At 41.3% G+C, this 18,489-nt stretch overlaps 1 protein-coding gene across 1 annotated transcript; it reads right to left on the reverse strand.

Moving 5' to 3' along the window:
* Positions 1–16,540, reverse strand: tmem184ba (transmembrane protein 184ba). The gene is made up of 9 exons (XM_037690763.1): positions 16,174–16,540; positions 14,888–15,121; positions 13,001–13,166; positions 7,192–7,282; positions 6,883–7,050; positions 6,518–6,687; positions 4,554–4,748; positions 4,294–4,320; positions 1–668 (listed from the first exon to the last, which is right to left on the reverse strand). The coding sequence occupies exons 2-9, from the start codon at positions 15,119–15,121 to the stop codon at positions 439–441; spliced, it is 1,281 nt and encodes a 426-aa protein (XP_037546691.1). The 5' UTR covers positions 16,174–16,540; the 3' UTR covers positions 1–438.
* Between the last annotated feature and the right edge of the window lie 1,949 nt (positions 16,541–18,489).

Below are 18,489 nucleotides of genomic sequence, written 5' to 3' on the forward strand. Positions count from 1 at the left end.
AATCTTTGATAATACATTTTAATTCTGTTCATGGAATAAACGTTAAAACTCTGACCTTAAATTTTAGAACATGCCTTGTTTTTATCTTTAAACACTAAACAGGACCGGAACAACACAAAACCAATACGTCTGGATGATCTCCCACAGAGACGACTCTTCTGGATTATAAAAATAAGCTCCAAACAAAGACAGAAAACCTTCGTCCCAGATGTCACATTTATATTCTTGGATCGTGACTCCAACTTTCCCAGTTTACACAACCACATGGGTGCTGCGCGGTCCCACCAAATAAGAAGCTGGGGTCACGTGGGGACAGACGTGCTGATGCAGCAGACCACAGGGTTTGGGACCAGTCTCACTCTGAGGGGAACTGGTTGGGTGAAGTACCACTCTGTGGTAAACGCAGTCTGAAGAAGCTTCGGCTGCTGTACCAGCGTGTCAGAACTCATCGTCTGAACTGAGCAGGAGAGTTTTCTCGGTGTCTCCGTGGGCACCGACGGTACCGTGGCTGCGGGAGACGGGAGGAGGCGCCCCTTGCTCCAGCGTGGCTTGCTGGGTGTACTGCTGGTAGGCCGGGGAGAAGTTGTGGATGGCGTCCTGGACCATGTCCCCAGGGCTCATGGTCTCCTTTAGGCTGCTGGAAATGCTCTTCATCGGCGCGCAGCGACCTGAGGAGGAAGAGGGACGAGAGGAGGTTAGTCATCAAGAGACGACTGGAAAAACTGAGACAGGGATGGGATCAGGAAACACTCACAGAAAACGTAAAGGTTTAAAATTTCATTTCAATTCAGTTTATTTATAAAGCGCCAAGTCACAACAGAAATCATCTTGATGTTTTCTTGTAAAAAAAAAAAAAAGGAGGGTAAATAGAGGAAGAATGGATTTGTCGTGTTTTACGGAGGAAAAAGGGAAGAATGTTGGTGGAGAAAAGAATCAGTAAAAAAGGAGTGATCGAGTACAAAAATGAGGTGAAAGAGGTGAAACAAAGAAAGATAAATGGAGTCCCAACCACTGTTGAAACCAGAAGTTTACATACACCATTTAAAAAGACGTTTTTCACACTGATGTGAAATCAGAATAAACTTTTCCAGTTTTATATAAATTAGGATTAAAAACATTGTTTCTATTTACAAAATGCCAGAATAACGAGAGAGAGAATTTTTTACAGCAATTTTTATTACTTTCTTCAAAGTCAGAAGTTTAAATACACTTCATTAGTATTTGGTGGGCAACTGGTAGAGCTGCTGCCTCTCAGCGAGCAGGTCCCTGGTTCAAATCCCGGTCCGGGGGCCTTTCTGGGTGGAGTTTGCATGTTCTCTCCGTGCATGCGTGGGTTTTCTCCGGGTACTCCGGTTTCCTCCCACAGACCAAAAACATGCATGTTAGGCTGATTGGTAACTCTAAATTGTCCCTAGGTGTGAGTGAGAGAGTGAATGGTTGTTTGTCTCTATGTGTCTCTGTGATGGACTTGCGACCCGTCCTGGGTGTACCCCGCCCCTCGCACAGTGATTGCTGGACATGGGCACTGGCGACCCCCGTGACCCAAAATGGAATAAACGGGTAAAGAAAATGGATGGATGGATGGATGGATGGTATTTGGTACGATTGTTCTTGAACTGCATGACTTGGATCAAACGTTGTGGATCTCCTTCCTCGAGCTTCTCACAATAGTTGGCAGGAATTTTGTCCCGTTCCTCCTGACAGAACTGGTGGAACTGGGCCATGTTTGGAGGTCTTTGTGATGGCCACTCCAAAACATTGACTTTGTTTTCCTTGAGCCACTCTGGAACCAGTTTGCCAGTATGCTTCAGGTCATGGTCCATTTGAAGACCCAAGCTTTAACTTCCTGCTGATGTCTTGAGATGTTGCTTCAGTATTTCCACATATTGTTCTCTCCTCATGATGTCATCTATTCTGTGAAGTGCACCAGTCCCTCCTGAATCAAAACAACCCCACAACATGATGCTGCCACCCCCGTGTTTCACAGTCTGGATGGTGTTCTCAGGGTTTGTCCTCCAAACAGTTCAGTTTTAGTTTCTTCAGACCACAGGACATGTCTCCAGAAGTTCAGGTCTTTGTCCCTGTGTGCATCAACAAACATTGATCTGTTTTTATGTTTCTTTTGAAGTCATGTCTTCTTCCTGCAGAGTGACCTTCAGCTCATGTCCACACAGTTTCACTGTGGATGATGACAGAGTCTTAGCTTCAGCCAGCATCTTCACCAGGTCTTTTCTCTTGTTCTTGGGTTGATCTGCACATTTCAGACCAAAACACGTTCATCTGTGGGACACAGAACCCGTCTCCTTCCTGAGCCGTATGATGGCTGGACATTCCCATCTTGTTTGTACTGGTGTATAACTGTTTGTACAGATGAACGAGGCACCTTCAAACATCTGGACATTGAACCCAAGGATGAACCAGACTTGTGCAAGTCCACAGTTCTTCCTGACATGTCGGATGATTTATTTTGACTTTCCCACCATGTTACACAAAGAAGCAGAGTGTTTCAGGTGTTCCTTTACATCCACAGGTGTGTCTCTAATGGACTCACATGTTATCAATGAACCTATCAGAAGCTTCCAAAGACATGACAAATGTCCCAAATTGTTTAAAGGCATAGTAATCTTAGTGTATTTAAACTTTTGTCTTTGAAGAACGTAGTAAAAATTGCCTTAAAAATTCTCTCTCTCATTATTCTGGTATTTTGAAAATAGAAAAAAATGTTGGTAATCCTAATGGACCTAAAACAGGAAAAGTTTATTCTGATTTCACGTCGGACAGTGAGAAAAAAATGCACGTGTCTTTTTAAATAGTGTATGTAAACTTCTGGTTTCAACTGTAGCTACTTCCCCCATCCAAAGAGCTAAACTTGAGACTTACTGTTGTAAAAATCTAAATGTAGGATCTGAGCCGACACTGTTGGAGACTCAGAACTGTGAGAAACATTTTCAGCTGCAGTCCCACTGAATCCTGTGTGTCAGCCACGTAAATAGTAAATGGACTGTACTTGTTTATCACCTTTCTATCTTACAAAGACACTTAAAGCTCTTTACAGTCTGTGTCCTCATTCATACAGCTCTCTGCTAGATCTCTGCAAAGCTAATCTGACGACTGCTCTAACCACTCAGCCACATCTGCCCTTCATAAATGCCCTTAAATACGAGTAAATGAAACCCAGATTAAAAGAAATAAGAGTACTGCATGTGGCACATGATACGCCCATCGACAGAATATCTATAGCAACGGCCTGGAAGAGCAAAGAGCTTGTACACTTTTTAAATTTGATTTGTGACCTTGACCTTGGAGCTGGGGTGATAAAAAGTGTATGCAACATGATGCATGTCTATGAAGTTTTGTTCAATTATCTACAGCTGATCAGAAGCTATGGGTGAGACAAGAGAAAGTTTATGGACAGATGGACGGAGACTGTAATCAACCCGCCTTGGATGAGAGTTTAAAAAAAATGTTAAAGCTGCAGCCAGTTGCTCATTAGGATTGCCATTATAACATCACAACTGTGTGTGTCACTCCCTGACAATTCAATTCAGTTTATTTATATAACGCCGAGTCACAACAAAGTTGTCTCAGGGCACTGAACTGGAACATTCACCTACATAAAAAAGCCAATTAGTAAAAGTTCTCGATCTACAGAAGCAGTAGAATGTGTTGAATCTTCACTTCGTCACAGTCTCTCATCCTGAGCAAGCACAAAGGAGACAGTGGAGAGGAAAAACCTTTAGCAGAACCAGGTTCAGGACAAGCTGACTGCTGGGTCGACTGGCTGGGTTTGAGAGGACAGGAAGTGGAAACGACATCACAAGTTGACAGCACTTTCAACAAGGCAAGCAGACTGAAACACAAACTAGAAAGTAAGCCTCAATTTTGAAAGAAATCACAGCACTATTGCCAACTGAGCTGCATGCTTTTATGTTTATTTTTACAAAGCAGCAGAATAATGACCAAATTGTAATAAAGAAACTTTAATATTTAAACATCAGCACTTTTAAAGCAATAAACCAATGAAGGAAACTTGAGGTAAAAGGAAAATGTTGTAGTTAAACAGAAGGGGTATAAAAGAGGCAGGAAAAGAAACAAGAGTTGGAGGGTTTGAAACAGAAACTAACGTTTAAAAAAAAGTATATATATATATATATATATATATATATATATATATATATATATATATATACACACATAAAGACAACTGAATCAACCAAACGTAGACCATCAGTGGTTTGACGCACACACACAAAGGCAGGAGTGTAAATGTGACAAGTACTTAATTAAACCTACCAAACTCTCCATATGTAGGAAGAGATCCTTTATGGTGCAGCAGAGAAGGAAAGACATACACGACGACAGATCAAACAGGAAAAAGACGAATGAAGAATATTTTCAATACATGGACAACAAAAAGAGAAGAGACAAAACAAAAGGGGAAATTATAGAAAGAACACTAACTGGAACTACCAGGTAATAGAAAGAAAATGAAGAACCATGACTTGTAGTAAAGTCATGTGTTTCACAAACGGTGCATGATTTACTCTTCTCACCTCGTGCGTCCAAACTTTTGTCCACGTACACTCTGTATGTGAAAGCATGTCGCAGGGCCAGCGCCGCAAAAAACATCTCTATGCAGATGATGAAGTTCTGGTAACCAGCGGCAACCGTGCCCTCGCCGACTGACACTTCCAGTGAGTTAATCTGAGGGATGGCCCCGCACTTCTCCAGGATGGCCAACAACATGCCTGAGCACAAATGAGACAAAGCTCACTGAGAGCACACCCAGCACAGGCTCTGCTGACTCATGAAGGCAGCACCGTTTTCTAATGTGTTATTGATGGTTTGTCAGATGACATGTTTAATTACGTAACATGAGGATTTTATTAAAAACTACACAAATTGCATTTCCTGTGAAAATGCAGTGTGACTGCTTATTGCTGAAGAACTTACTGAAAAACAGCCGAAAATTGCTAAAACATGCTGAAATGTAGCTGAAATGGAAAAACAAGTCTAAGTTAGCAGAAAAAGCACACATTTGCTGAATTAGGTTAAAATAAGCACAAATGAGCATAAAAAAATAGGAAATCGGCTCAAAAAGCTGAAATTAGCAAAAAATAATTGTTAAAACGTAGCTGAAAAGGTAGAAAGATGCTTAAACTACCAGAAGTGGAAAGAGCTGAAATTAGCTAAAAAAAAAAATTGGAATTACCTGAAAAACTTAAATTTAGCACAAAACAGCTAAAAAGTTTATGAAATTGGGGAAAAAAGCTGAACTAGCAATAAAAAGCTGAACGCAGCATAACAAGCTAAAATTAGCAAAAAGAATTTAAGTAGGCTGAAAGTAACAAAAATTACCATGAAAAACATGAAATTTTTTGAAAATACTAGCTGAAATTAGCTAAAAATCCTTTTAAAAAGTGTCTGAAAAGGTAGAACAAGTTTACATTAGCAGAAAGAATGTTTGCTGAAAGAAGCACAAAAAAGTGGAAATTATCTGAAAAAAGTCGAAATTAGAAAAATCAGCTGAAAAGTAGCTAAAAAAGCAGAAAGAAGATGAAATCACAAGAAGGAAGTGGAGATAGCTCATTTGCTGAATTGTGCTGAAAAAAGTTTAAATGAGTGCAAGAATGTGTAATTGGCTGAAAAAGTTAAAATTAGCATAAAACAGATAAATAGTTGCCTAAATAGTAGAAAAAGCAGACACTTTAAGAAATAAGATGAAAGGAGCATAACAAGCTGAAATGAGCAGAGTTAGAAGAAGCACAAAATTGTTGTAGTTTGCAGAAAGAAACTGAAAGAAGCACAAAACAGCTGAAAAAACAGCTGAAATGAACTGAAATGAGCTGAAAAAGGTTTTAATTTGCACAAAGAAGCTGAAGCAGAACAAAATGTGAAAGGAGCAGCAAAATGTTGTAAACAGATCTAAAAATTTGAAGGATGGAAAATGAGCTCAATTCATTTTCTATGAGAAAAAAATAGCAGAAAAAAATAAATATTTCAAAAAGCTAAAGTTGCACCAATACCAAAAGTCATAGCAGGATTGTCGTGAAAGAGCTGAAGGTTTTATGATTTGTTGAAATAGCTTAAAAATTGCGGGATGAGAATCGCACCAAAAAAATGTACGGAAGTAAAATGGATCACAATAGAGTGAACGCTTCATAAACATTCACACAATAATAAGTCGTCAAGATTTTCAAGCAACCGTGAGTAAAACTTTAGACAGAAAATGTGCATGAGCGTGTTTTACAGGAAGTTCAGTGAAAATAATTGGGCTCATCTCAAGCTGGAGACTTTGATTTACTAACGTCAGGGTTCATGACGTGACATCACTCTGCTGCAACTCTGGCCATAGTGCTTGGCTGTACGTTTTGTTAATTAATTAATTCAACACAATTTTTACTAATTTCCCAATTTACAATGTGGAAATGAATATTACTACTGAAACACATTAAAAGCAACAATGTGTGGGAATCCCATTTAATGCTTTTTGACAACATGTGTGAAGTCTTCGTACCCTGCCAGAAAGAGAGGAAGATAACGGACTTGACCACCAGGAACTTGAGCATGGGGCTGTAGGGGCTGAGCAGGTCCCTGGTGGAGAAGTAGAAGAGGAACAGGGCGTACAGAGACAAGCTGACAGAGATGTTGTAGATGATGGTCACGTACAGGTATCCGCTGGCAACGCTACGGAGAGAAATCACCACAGGGTCAGTGAGGCTGGGTTAGTCAGGATTATTTACCACATCATGTTCCACACCTGCAACTCATCAGGACAAGCTAGTTCAGACAATGGAAAAGCTTTAAAAACACCTGCATTAATAAATACAGTCTTAATTCCAGCTTTTGAATCACACAACTGCTTAATGTGAAGTCACTCACTTGAAGTCTCCGTCTTTATATTTGCCGAAGGCCTGCAGGATAACGGTGATAACAGCCATGAGCGGTTTGACCACACAGAACTGCAGCGTGGCCTGCTTACAGAACCGCAGGAACCCGATGGAGTAGGCCTTTCCTCTCAGGCAGCAGGTACCGTACATACAGCTGGACCTTAAAGAGACACACACAGCAGTCTCAAACTGTGACGACAGCACTGGAAGTGGAAAACAAAGAATGTTAAGGGTTTCATACGCAGATACGGCCTCGTGTCCGACAGGCTCAGAGACAAACCCTTCGCAGGTGTAAACTTACTCGATGGGTTTCCCTCGGATCTCCGCCATGATGGCGCTCTCTCCTCCCAGATACTCATAACACAGACTCAGGAAGTTGTAAATAACAAACGCTGTGGAGAAACAAAAAGAGAGTGGGATGATAAGGATCAAACAAACTCCATGTGTGTTACAAAGTCCAAAAATATTTTTTTTATTTGCTCAACAGGAAACAAACACTGCCATTGAATTGAACTTGGGCTACGGCTGCCTCAGAGGAGTCGACAGGGGAGAGGGTAGGCTCCAGAAACCATCTTATCACCATCAAACTGGTTGGCCCACTATATGAAGGTGCTGCTTGTGGGACTGAGTTTGTTGTAGCTCCTCAGACTGACGAAGTCCCTTGGATGAAATACGAAACATCTCAACAAAAAGAAACCGTCCACATGACCTGACTTAACTTTGTTGGATTTTTTACCTGGATTATTGAGCATGAACTTTGATCTTTAGCTTGAATATTTTTAGGACAGCACATAGCTAAAACTGTAAACCAAGAGGATCCCTTGTTTCCTGGTAGCCTCCTCCCAATGGCTTCTAGTAAAGTTTGGAATTAGAGTACATTTAAAATCACATTTTTATCACATATAAAAACTTAGATGGCCATGACTCCAGCCTTTATTAGAAAACCATATTCCTGATGAACACATGAAAAGTCTCTAGTCTCAAAGCAAAGACTTACTGGCTTTCAGAAATTTGAATCCAGACAGAGGATCAGCCTAAAGTGAAAACGAGCTTATTAACTGGTGCAATAATGAGTTAATGATCAAACCTAAAGCTGATCGATAACAATAGGGATGCACAATATTGGATTTTTGGCCGATATGGCAATATGTTAATACTTATTTGGCCGATAATCGATACAAATACTGATATATTTTTTTTCCTAGACCTACTTACAGAGACTACATATCTTTCTCTGCTGTGGAATTAAAACACGACATTATTCTGCATATTTGTCACTTTAGCCTGCTGCCAAATGCAGATGCCAAAAAAAGGGCTGAAAATGATGCAACATTTCAACTTGGATTATTTTAATTATTAATTTGTCAAATTTATTCACGACATTTACTCCAACACAATGACAGCCCTCGAACAGTGCAAATTTGTAAATGTTCACAAATCTAAACTCAACCTGTTCACAAGCGACAAGTGAAAAGTGCATAAGTAGTAGTGCATTAATGGATATACTTGACAGTTTCTTAAATTAAAAATTAATTTAAAATAGAAGTATTTTATATCGGTGAGTTATTTTGATGGAATGGTCGATGTCCGATATTTAACTTTATCGCTAATATCGGCCGATACGATACATGCCGATAATATCGTGCATCCCTATAAGGGTTTAACTTGTTTCAAATAAATTCAATTTCATGCAGGTTTTTTTTTATTACTAGTCATTTCTGCTTTTACGGTTCCACTAGAACTTTACAGATTTTCTTGTTTGTTTCCTCACTTGAGGTGTTTCTGGTTGTCTGTCTGCGGCCAAGTTTGTGTCACAGAGCTCGTGGACACATTACCAGCACTGACGGAGTTTGACTAAGGTCACACTGTGGGTCTGTGGTCTGATAATGGACCCAACAGGTACGTAAGGGCACCTGACTGACAAGAGACCAACAGTGAGCCTTTACTGCCAACTCTGTCATCACTTGATCTGACCACTGCAGTCACAACACAGGCAGTTTCATTACAGTTGCACTTTCTGTTTCATCTTCTGTGTCCTGACGCTGCTCAATAATACAGGTGGATAAATGTAACAAGGTCGAGTCAGGTCCTCTGGATGGATTCCTCTTTGTTGAAACTTTTTGTCTTTTATGCTTATTCTCCGTGTCCAACTGTCCCCCTCTTACAATGCTGTTATTGCTAGAATCACTCAGCCCTCTGTGAATAGCAAGCAGCCATCAGAGCACTAACGATCAATCGTTAGGCTGACGGTCCTCATTTACCATGTGAACAGCTAGTTCTGGCTGTCACCAGCAAACTGGTTGATCCACTATAAGGTGCTATTTATAAGACTGAGTTTGTTGCAGCTCCTCAGACTGAAGAATCTTTTGGATGAAAGATGAAACGTTTCAACAAGAAGAATCCGTCCAGAGGACCTGACTCAACCTTGTTAGATCTAATGTGACAATATTTAAAAAGAAGCGAAACACTCAAACTTCATAACTAGTTGAGCGCTAGTGTAAGAAAATCGTGTCTGATATCAGAAATAATAAACAAATATCCTAATGACTTGCTGACATATTTTTCAAAGCATTGCTTATATGATACAACTGCCTTCCATAGACCCATCTTTCTCTGCTGCAGCTATCTGTGGTCAGCCGCATCTGAAGTTTCATTTTTCACACAGCTGATTTGAATTAAACACGAAGGCTTTTGCTAACGCATGTTTATCTGAACCAGCCGTGTTTTTTGATGTAGAGTGATTAGATGGTAGTTTCTCTGCTTGTTATTTGTAAAATGCATGCAAAGACCATGTGTTGTGTGCCCTTACTGGGAAAGGTGATTGTATTTGGCATCAGTTCACTGGACCCGTCCAAAACGTCTGTACCGAACCGTCACGGTATGACTACATATACCGTTACACCCCCAGCGATAACCCAAAGAAATGATCTTAATAGTAATAGATATAAAAATAATACTAGAATTGTCAAAAACCAATGGTCCTTTTTTTGTGTTAGCACTTCTGCAATACATAAAAACACACCAGCGGTTGAGCTGAAACACCAGTAACCTAATAAGTGTTTTGGTGCACTTTAAACTAAGTTCCAGTTCGTAACCTTGAAATAAACAGCCCGAACAGACTTCAGGTCTCACCCCCCTTGGTGAAAGAACTCTTCATGGATTAATGTGGTCAGGTGCTAATCACCACACAGCACATTAAACACACACGCACACACACACGCACACACGCACACACGCACACACACACACACACACACCCTTCCCTGGCTGAATAATATCCCTGTCCCCTGTGACTGGTGGATAATCTCCAGTCTGTGCTGCTTCAGTCGGAGGCAGAAGCTTGTGAAAAACAACCAGGTTAATCCTGCTAACCCCCACCCCCGAGGACCACCCCGCCCCTGTTTGTGTCTACATGTACGTTCACAGTCTCTGGGCAGATGTCACTGCAAAAACAAAACAACACACTACCAGTTAGCTAAGTATGAAAGTGTGAAAACACGCCGTGGGTGTGATTCTGACTCGTAACCCTGGCAGTGATTCTTGCTGCGTCAGCACTCTGCAGTTAGTAGTTTCCTGTTTGTCCTTGTGTTCCTACCCCACCCACATCGTCTGTCATCTTCTGACTGATGTCAGACAAAACACAGAGGACGCCATATGGGCCATCTTTGTGTTTTAAAGCCTTTCATGCACACGTCGGCTGAGGAGACGCACGAGAACTGGTTGATCTTTAGAGGAGGCCGCTCTGCTGTTTACTACTGGTATGTTCTTTTACTCTTCCCAACGGACGCCTGTCGGCAGGGCTAGGTGCCATGGTGATACAGTAAGCCTGCATACAATGAGACGAGGAACTTTTCAGCAAGTTCGGTTGAGACGAACTCTTTCTGTGATGTTGGGTTGAGGAGGAAGGCATGCGAGCACGGTTGCCACGCAACAAGTTGCTGAGCAAGAGCTTCAAGAGAGAAATGTAAGGAGATGAGGGTAAAACAGGAGACAGAGGAGGAACAAGGAAGTACAACTGTGTGGAGGAAGACAGTACATGTGTAGAGAAAAGGAGGATGGATCAAGGAAAAGAAAAATGAGGAGGAGGTGAGCCATCTGTACGTAGGAGCCTTGTGACGATATTCACCGCACTTCCTGCCATGAACAGAACCATTCATAGAGTGATCCCCGTCCACATCAGCAAAGTGCTAAATCAGGACGTGACTATTTCTGTCCCAATAGTTGCAACTTTCAGAGGAATGACGATTGTCAACTACCTTTCACCACCTCCAGGCTTCATACGTGCAACGCATCAGAAAGTACCGTAATTTCTGGTCTATACGCCTCTACTTTGTTCACAGGCTTTGGACCATGCAGCTTATACAACGCTGCGGATAATTTATGGTTTTATTTAAATTATTTTTTGGACAGGCTATTGAGCTTCATGCCACCAAAACATTTAGCCTCGTCACATCCAGCTGCCCGATACATGGCTCTATTGGGGGGTGGGTCCTTGTGCCTCAATGAAACTATCGTTATAAATAAAGGTTAAAAAAATTCTGACCAATGAAATTACCAAACAGGTCACAGTGGACCAATGAAACTTTGAATTACCACAAATCAAATGCACTCATACAAAGTCATTCAGATCAGTTATTTTGTGCTTCATGCACAGACCCTCATCATGGACAATGCACAAAGAAATACAGATGATGCAGCTTTCAAGTTAAAGGCCATCGATCTGGCTGTCGAAAATGGAAACAGAGCTGCTGCACGTAAGCTTGACATCAATGAACCAATGGTTAGACCAGGGGCGATTCTAGAATCTGACCTCCAGGGGGGCTTAGCCCCTAGTGTTGACAATGGGTCATGGCTTGAACAACGCAGTGGCCATTTTTTTTGCTTTTCATTTGTGAAACGAGGTCAGAGGAAGCTGGTTCTGGTTCGGTCGATTGGACCCGGTGTTACACCATATTCTGTGACCTGCAACAGTGCATGCAACACCGCCCCCTACAGTCACAATATACGGTGGTCACAGAATATGGTGTAACACCGGTTCACAACGAGCTCCAAACAGTCAGGAAGTTGATTCATTTTCTGTTTCCTTACTGTAGTTGAACCAGAAGATTCATCTTTAGTGAAATATTTCCAGACTACTGATGTACTTCTACCTGTTTGCCAAGACTGGGCCTGCTCTGCTCCATCCGTCTGCTTGGAGGAATCCATTTTGTAGCCCGCACCCGGTGCAGATCACGTAACACATGACGCAATGACGTAATAGCGACGTAATGACGTCACCACGAATATTTGACATGAAATTAAAAAAACTCGATAGATGTCCTAGGAATTGATGTGTAGTTTACTCGAGTAGTCTGTTAAAGCCCTAGTCAGAAGCATTTGTAAAGTGTGTGTGTAGGGGGGGGGGGGACACTGGTGGAAGGGGCTGGGGGTCCTCCCCTATAAAATTTTGAATAAAGTAAATGCTATTTCCTGCATTCTGGTGTATGTTAATGTTTTTTTTAAACATCTATGTTTACCTACATAAGTAAACACTTGATTCAATAACTATTTTACAGAGCTCGACACAACAAGAAGTAGCGCTGAGCTAGCGGTGCGCAATATAGACGCGCTAGTTAAGATATTACAGACGTACTGAAACTACAAAGTTTTCAGCAGTATGAAAGTCAGTGAAATTACCACATTGTGAGATAGTTCAGCCATTTTGAAATGGGGTTTGGTGGGAACGTTATGAACAATAATTACAGCTGCATTACAGGATTAATCCAGCAGAAATATAATAATCTTGTTAGAGCTTACTGCTGCTGCTATGTGTGCCTACAAATAACCATAGAACTCCATGTCAACCGAATGTGAAACTGACAAAAGAACCATAATGATTGTACAATCCCTGCAAGTATTTTTCGCACCATTTAAAGTCACACATATCTTCAGTATTTTTGGAAAGGGGTCACACTTGGAATTAATAATTGAGAAAAGTTTTTATCTCGTCTGATTTTTCAGTTGAGAAAGAAAAACTTACGTCAAAATGTTTGATTTAGAAAACATAATGTCATGAAATGATCCCGCACAGTCTGCGAGTTTTGATTACAAACTTCTAGAGATGCCCTTACCCTCGTAACAGTCTCTGATGGTGTCAAAGTACACGTAGTACTGGTCATTGGTGAAGAAGAGGAGGCTGAGCCAGGAGTCGAAGGCGTAGATGGGAACGATGAAAAGGATTCGTACAATATGTCGCTGCTCCCTGGGTGAGCTGTAGAAACGGAGGTGCATGTAGATCTAGGACACACAGAAGAAGCTATTAAAAAATCTTCTAATGTCTATCAGGCAGTTTGAAAGATGGAAAGATCACATCCTGTCAGTGAAAACATTTTAAAGCAAAGGTGAAAAAACTGAATTCAAAGTTGTGAGTCTTAAATCAGAAAAGTTTAATTCTATAGAGCTGTGACATCTAGAGTTTTTCTCTCTCGAAAAGGAGGATGAAACCTGTGAGGACCACCGCTTTAGGCCCCTTCACAAGGATATGGCCGGGGTAAATGTAGTTTTTTGGATGTTGATTCGAGGGGGAAACAAAACCCTTGTTTACGATTATACAATCACATTCGGTGTTTACAGGCAACGAGACAAACACCCCATACCCCCCACCCACCCTCGAGTTCGCTGTAGTTGCCATGCCAGGTCATTAGTTGGCGCTGTGGGTTTTGTACATTCATCTAATGTGCATGCGTGCTGCTGAAAGCCCAGTAACAAAACTTAAATCTGGATTTTGGATACAAGTCGACAGATTTGACGCCAAACGGACCGCATGGTCTAACAGCTTCACACCGGTCGCTGAGCGAACCCGAACTGACGGATGAGGTCAGACTTCCCACTCCAGTGATAATCAGGAGCTGTCGAGCAATGCTACAGCAGGTAAATCAACATTATGGATAATGTTTGGTTACACAACAACCAACTAAGTTTTTATTTTTGTTTTTCCTATGAGGAGAAGCTGCCCTCCCACCATAGGGACCAGTTCCGAAACAGAGCACACACCTCGGCGGTGCAGGGGGAAGTCGAAGAGAGAGAAGTTGGAGCAACTGTTTGCTTAAAATTCCCCTCAGTTCTTTTTTTCCAATCCATTCAGTGTTTTAAGCTGCATTAAGCAAAGGAGTGACAGCCTGAACAAGCCAGATAAACAACATGGCGTCAGTCCAAGATGACAGAGAGGAAGGGTCCAGTTTTTATAGTGTTCAGTTTTCTTATCAGTGTTTGTGTGACATACAGTATGTGGTGTGGATTAAATAAATAATAATTAAACCTGATGTCCTTATGTTCAACTTTAATAACAGGCAACATGTTTCACATCTTTGTAATTTATTATTGTTACTGTTATTATTTAGCACAGAAAGCATTGTGTTATACTCCACATGTGCAAGCGTGAAATACACACTTGTAGTGCGCGTGTGCGACTGAACAATTTCTGTTTCTCACACCTCCTTGTGGGGGTTCCACCGAAAATCTCCACTCTGAGACCTGTGTTCAAAAGATTCAGAGAGCGGGGGCTGTTGTCGTGTAAGCGAACGGCCGAACCGCAGCAGGAAAGCTGCAGTTTCACTCAAAATACTCTATGCATCGTGTAAGCAGGGCTTTAGAGAGCTTCCCACCCTTCATCGTTTTGCACTCTTTATCATCAGTTTCTGTTTGACTTTCTGTTAATATCACTACCTTCAAAATCAATGCATTGTCTGACATCAGGCTACATGAATGCATAAAGAAAAAAAACGTCTATTCGGAGCTGATGCGAACTCCCACAAGCTTCACCTGTGCATGCAGCTGTGGGCTCATGATCTGCAGCATGTTGCCAAGCAGCCCCTGGTCTTCTCTGGACCTTCACCTGAGCGTTAAACGCCACACACACACACAACTTGTCCAAAAACCATCTTTGTAAAACCTCCAACGTCCCTACCTCCAAACTGATTACAAGAGTTTATTTGACCGAGCCATGAAGAAGCCATTACCTGGTGAGAGGTGAGGATGAGCGCAATCCAGACAAAGAAGCCAGACACAGCCTGCGCTGCCGGGGTCATCAAGAAGATAGGCTGGTCCGGGCCTAGGAGCGGGGCCTCGGAGAGCCACGATATGTTGGGCCCCATCGGTATGGCAGAAGACGAAGGTCTGGGAGACCCCATAAGAGGAGAGCCCTCCCCCGACCTCTCTGACAGCGGCACGTCTCGCCTCCACAGCCTTAACATCTGGAGGTGACACAGAGGTCGTAAAGCATGTCTCCCAACACAAAGTTTCATCCGTCACTTCCACCAGCAGTCATTAACCCGGAACATCGATCACACTCCGTTATCTGTGTAATTTGTAACCTAAGGCAAAAAGTCAGACGGAAGACAAACAAACAGGGTGCACGTCAATGCTTCCCTGTGACTAAAGAGGTGTTTGGTATGAAATATGGACTTCAGCACAGTTTCTAAAGAAATCTATAAGACCAAGCAGCTGTCACTCAGCTGTGGAGCAGAACGCCTCACACGTCTACCACAGCTTCTGAAGGGTTGAGGCTGGAAGAGGGGTCCCCGTCTCCAGGGTGGCACAGACATGTTCTCAGGGTGCGTTTGTGGTGTAGAAGCAGGTTAGAGCTTCTCTGTTTGTGTATCAGGAGAAGTGTGGCAGCAGGTCATTTGTATTAAAGGTGGAGGGGGGGGGGGGGGGGGGGGCCATCAGACCTGAAGAAGTGAAGGCATCAGCACCAACGCAAACAATACCACTGTCAGTGAAATGATGCTGAGGCAAAAGGACATCTGTTTGTTTCATGTGCTCTCTCACACACACACACACACACACACACACACACACACACACACACACACTGGAATAACAAATAAGGGAGGCAGGGGTCAGGAATAAAGCAACAGATGGGCTGTTGGGGTAATATTATTATTAACAGGCTGGATTATTGTAGCAGCATCGCCACAATGGTGGCTCTCCTTTAAACTAACTGTGACTTCAGCTTGCCTGTTTTTCCAATTGTACTTCAAGACAACCTGCTGATGCCTTTATAAAGTATGAATAATGTTGGGTTTTTCTTCTTAATGACGCTCTGTTTCAAACAAACAACTTTTTAATTGATTGTTTATCATAAAATATCCTGATGCATGCTCAATAATCCAGGCAGAAAAATCTAAAACAGTTAAATCTGGTCCTGTTTTGCTTTGTTTTTTGAATGTCCAGAGGACCAGATTTAACTTTTTACATGTTGATCATAAAGGTATTTCTGTTGACTTGTAGAAACTAAACTCACCTGGTGAATTACTTTGCTGCTTCAAATCCCTTTTGGCTCCTCTACAGATAATTTATTCGGCTAGAAAAGCCACAAAATCGGCCTTAATTCCTCCTTTCAGGGACGCTCCGTCGCTTCCAGGACATCCATGTTGACTCCCCAGCGGACTGCCCGTTAGCTCCGTGTCTCCCCCCGAAAAACAGGACAAAAACTCACCTCTAAAGTTTTACTCGCATGCTACGTAAGTTCAGTTTTATTTCCTTATTGCTCCTGTTTTTCCATTTTAACGCCTACAGTCGGTGTTTGAGGAGTTTAAGGAGCAGAGCGACACTTTTCTCGCCACTACTCCGCTGTAAAAGCCGTAGGATTAAAACGCCACATCACAGGCTCCGCCCATTCCCACAGAAGGAGTCAGGTCAGCCAATCACAATAGAGAACTTGAATGGGGCGGGGCTTTTGAAGTGAACGCTCTGAGTTTGCGCAGTGAGACGATGACGTAGCGCCTGAAACCAGAAATGGACTGTGTCAGAGTCAGAGATTCTTTATTGTCATTCACACCTCATGTGGTACATGTGGTGGAGCGAAATTATGTACACAGGGTCCCAGTTACATCCAACAATAAAATGTAAAAGAAAAACAATTATAACATGTAAGATATGAACTAAAAAAAACATAAACCATATATACACTAAGCACTAACAACAACAAAAAAACATTACGTCGAACATCAGCACAAACATGAACATGAATGTAGCAACACTGGCAACAATTTTAGCCTTTTCTTGATTTTATAGCAAAATTTAATTGAAATTTTTCATTTAAAATGTTTAAATTTAGTGATTGCAAGTTGCCAAAGTGCCAATTGAGTCAACATTTAACGAAAAGCAGCTTTTTTTTTTGCATATGAATTAAAAAGCATATAGTTTTAATTTAGTCATTAAAATTTCTAGAATTGCTCTGCTTAAGGTGGCTGCATGTTGGAGTAGCTCTGTTACTTTGTACATTCATTCTGAGTTATTGCTTTTGAAAACTTTAATTCCTCTTTTTTCTGGACGTAAATCGCTTTTAGTGGACGATTATTTCCTCTGGTATCAGATGCAGCTGGAAGGATTTTTACTGAAACTTTTTTACTTTTGGACATTTGCTATGATGCTTAACCATAACAAGATGTGTTTTTTTTTTTCTCTCAACCAGGAGCAGCAGCTGATTAACATTTCAAAAGCTCAAATAAAACCAGATCAACATCTGCAACCAGTTTCTTCAGATGCACTACAGACAAGAGATCCTTCCTGCCCATCAACATCTGTAACAACTCTTTAATATAAACAGGATAATGAATTATATTGAATTTCCCCATGAAATTAATAAAGTATTTTTAATTGAAAATAATTAAAAGGTAATATTAAGAATAAGTACAGCTATATTATCAGAAAGTCATTGCAAAGTCTTGAAAAAATTAATGAAGAAACAAAATCAGACAATATTTTTCCCGTATTGATAGTAATGCATTTTTAAATTTAATATTTGTGACCAGAACGCTGCCTAGCATGTGTTTATCTACAGAAAGAGACTGAAAAGAGGTCAAGCTTTACTGACAGGGAGTGGTGGCGCAGAGGATAGAGATGAGCCTGCGATCGGAAAATCGCAGATTCAACTCCCCGGACTGACATCAAAATGTGGGTGGAAAAGGTGAAACACCCACACCTGCCTCATTCTGGGCCCTTGAGCAAGTTAACCCCCATCATCTGCTCCCAAAACAGGTCTCTCTTGAAAATGAGTTCTCGTGACTCAACGAGAGAGACTACCTGTTTAAATAAAGGACAAATAAATAACATAAATAATATTTGTTTAGAGTACAGCCAATCAAATGTAGGTCAGTTGTGTGACTTTTGATGGATTCAGCAGAGTGCTTTGTTTACATTGAGTGTGTACCTGCAGTTCAGAACAATATATCTGGAAAACTAGATGTAAACATTTCACACTGAACTACGAGTTCAAGATAACCCCGTTTTATATTTGATGCCATATTTTACAATGAGTACATTTAAACAAAATATGTTTTTCAATTTCCCATTCCCTTCTTATCAGAACTGTGAAAGTCATCAACTGTTGATCTTATTAACGATAGAATACTGATTTTCAACAGTATTTTAACTTTTGTTTCAATTTAATTTAAACCGAGTTGTGAAATGTATGATGTAAAATTAGGCTTTTTTTTTTAAAATGTCTCTAAAAGCCTCTGTTACCCTTGTGCCACCATGATTAGTACCTCAGGGCTGTCTTCTCGGGCCACTTGCAGGGTTTCTTGATATTATACACTTCCTGAATATGGTGGTG

Source organism: Nematolebias whitei, chromosome 17 (genome assembly GCF_014905685.2).
Source record: "Nematolebias whitei isolate Nwh7 chromosome 17, NemWhi1, whole genome shotgun sequence".
Taxonomy (NCBI): Eukaryota; Metazoa; Chordata; class Actinopteri; order Cyprinodontiformes; family Rivulidae; genus Nematolebias; species Nematolebias whitei.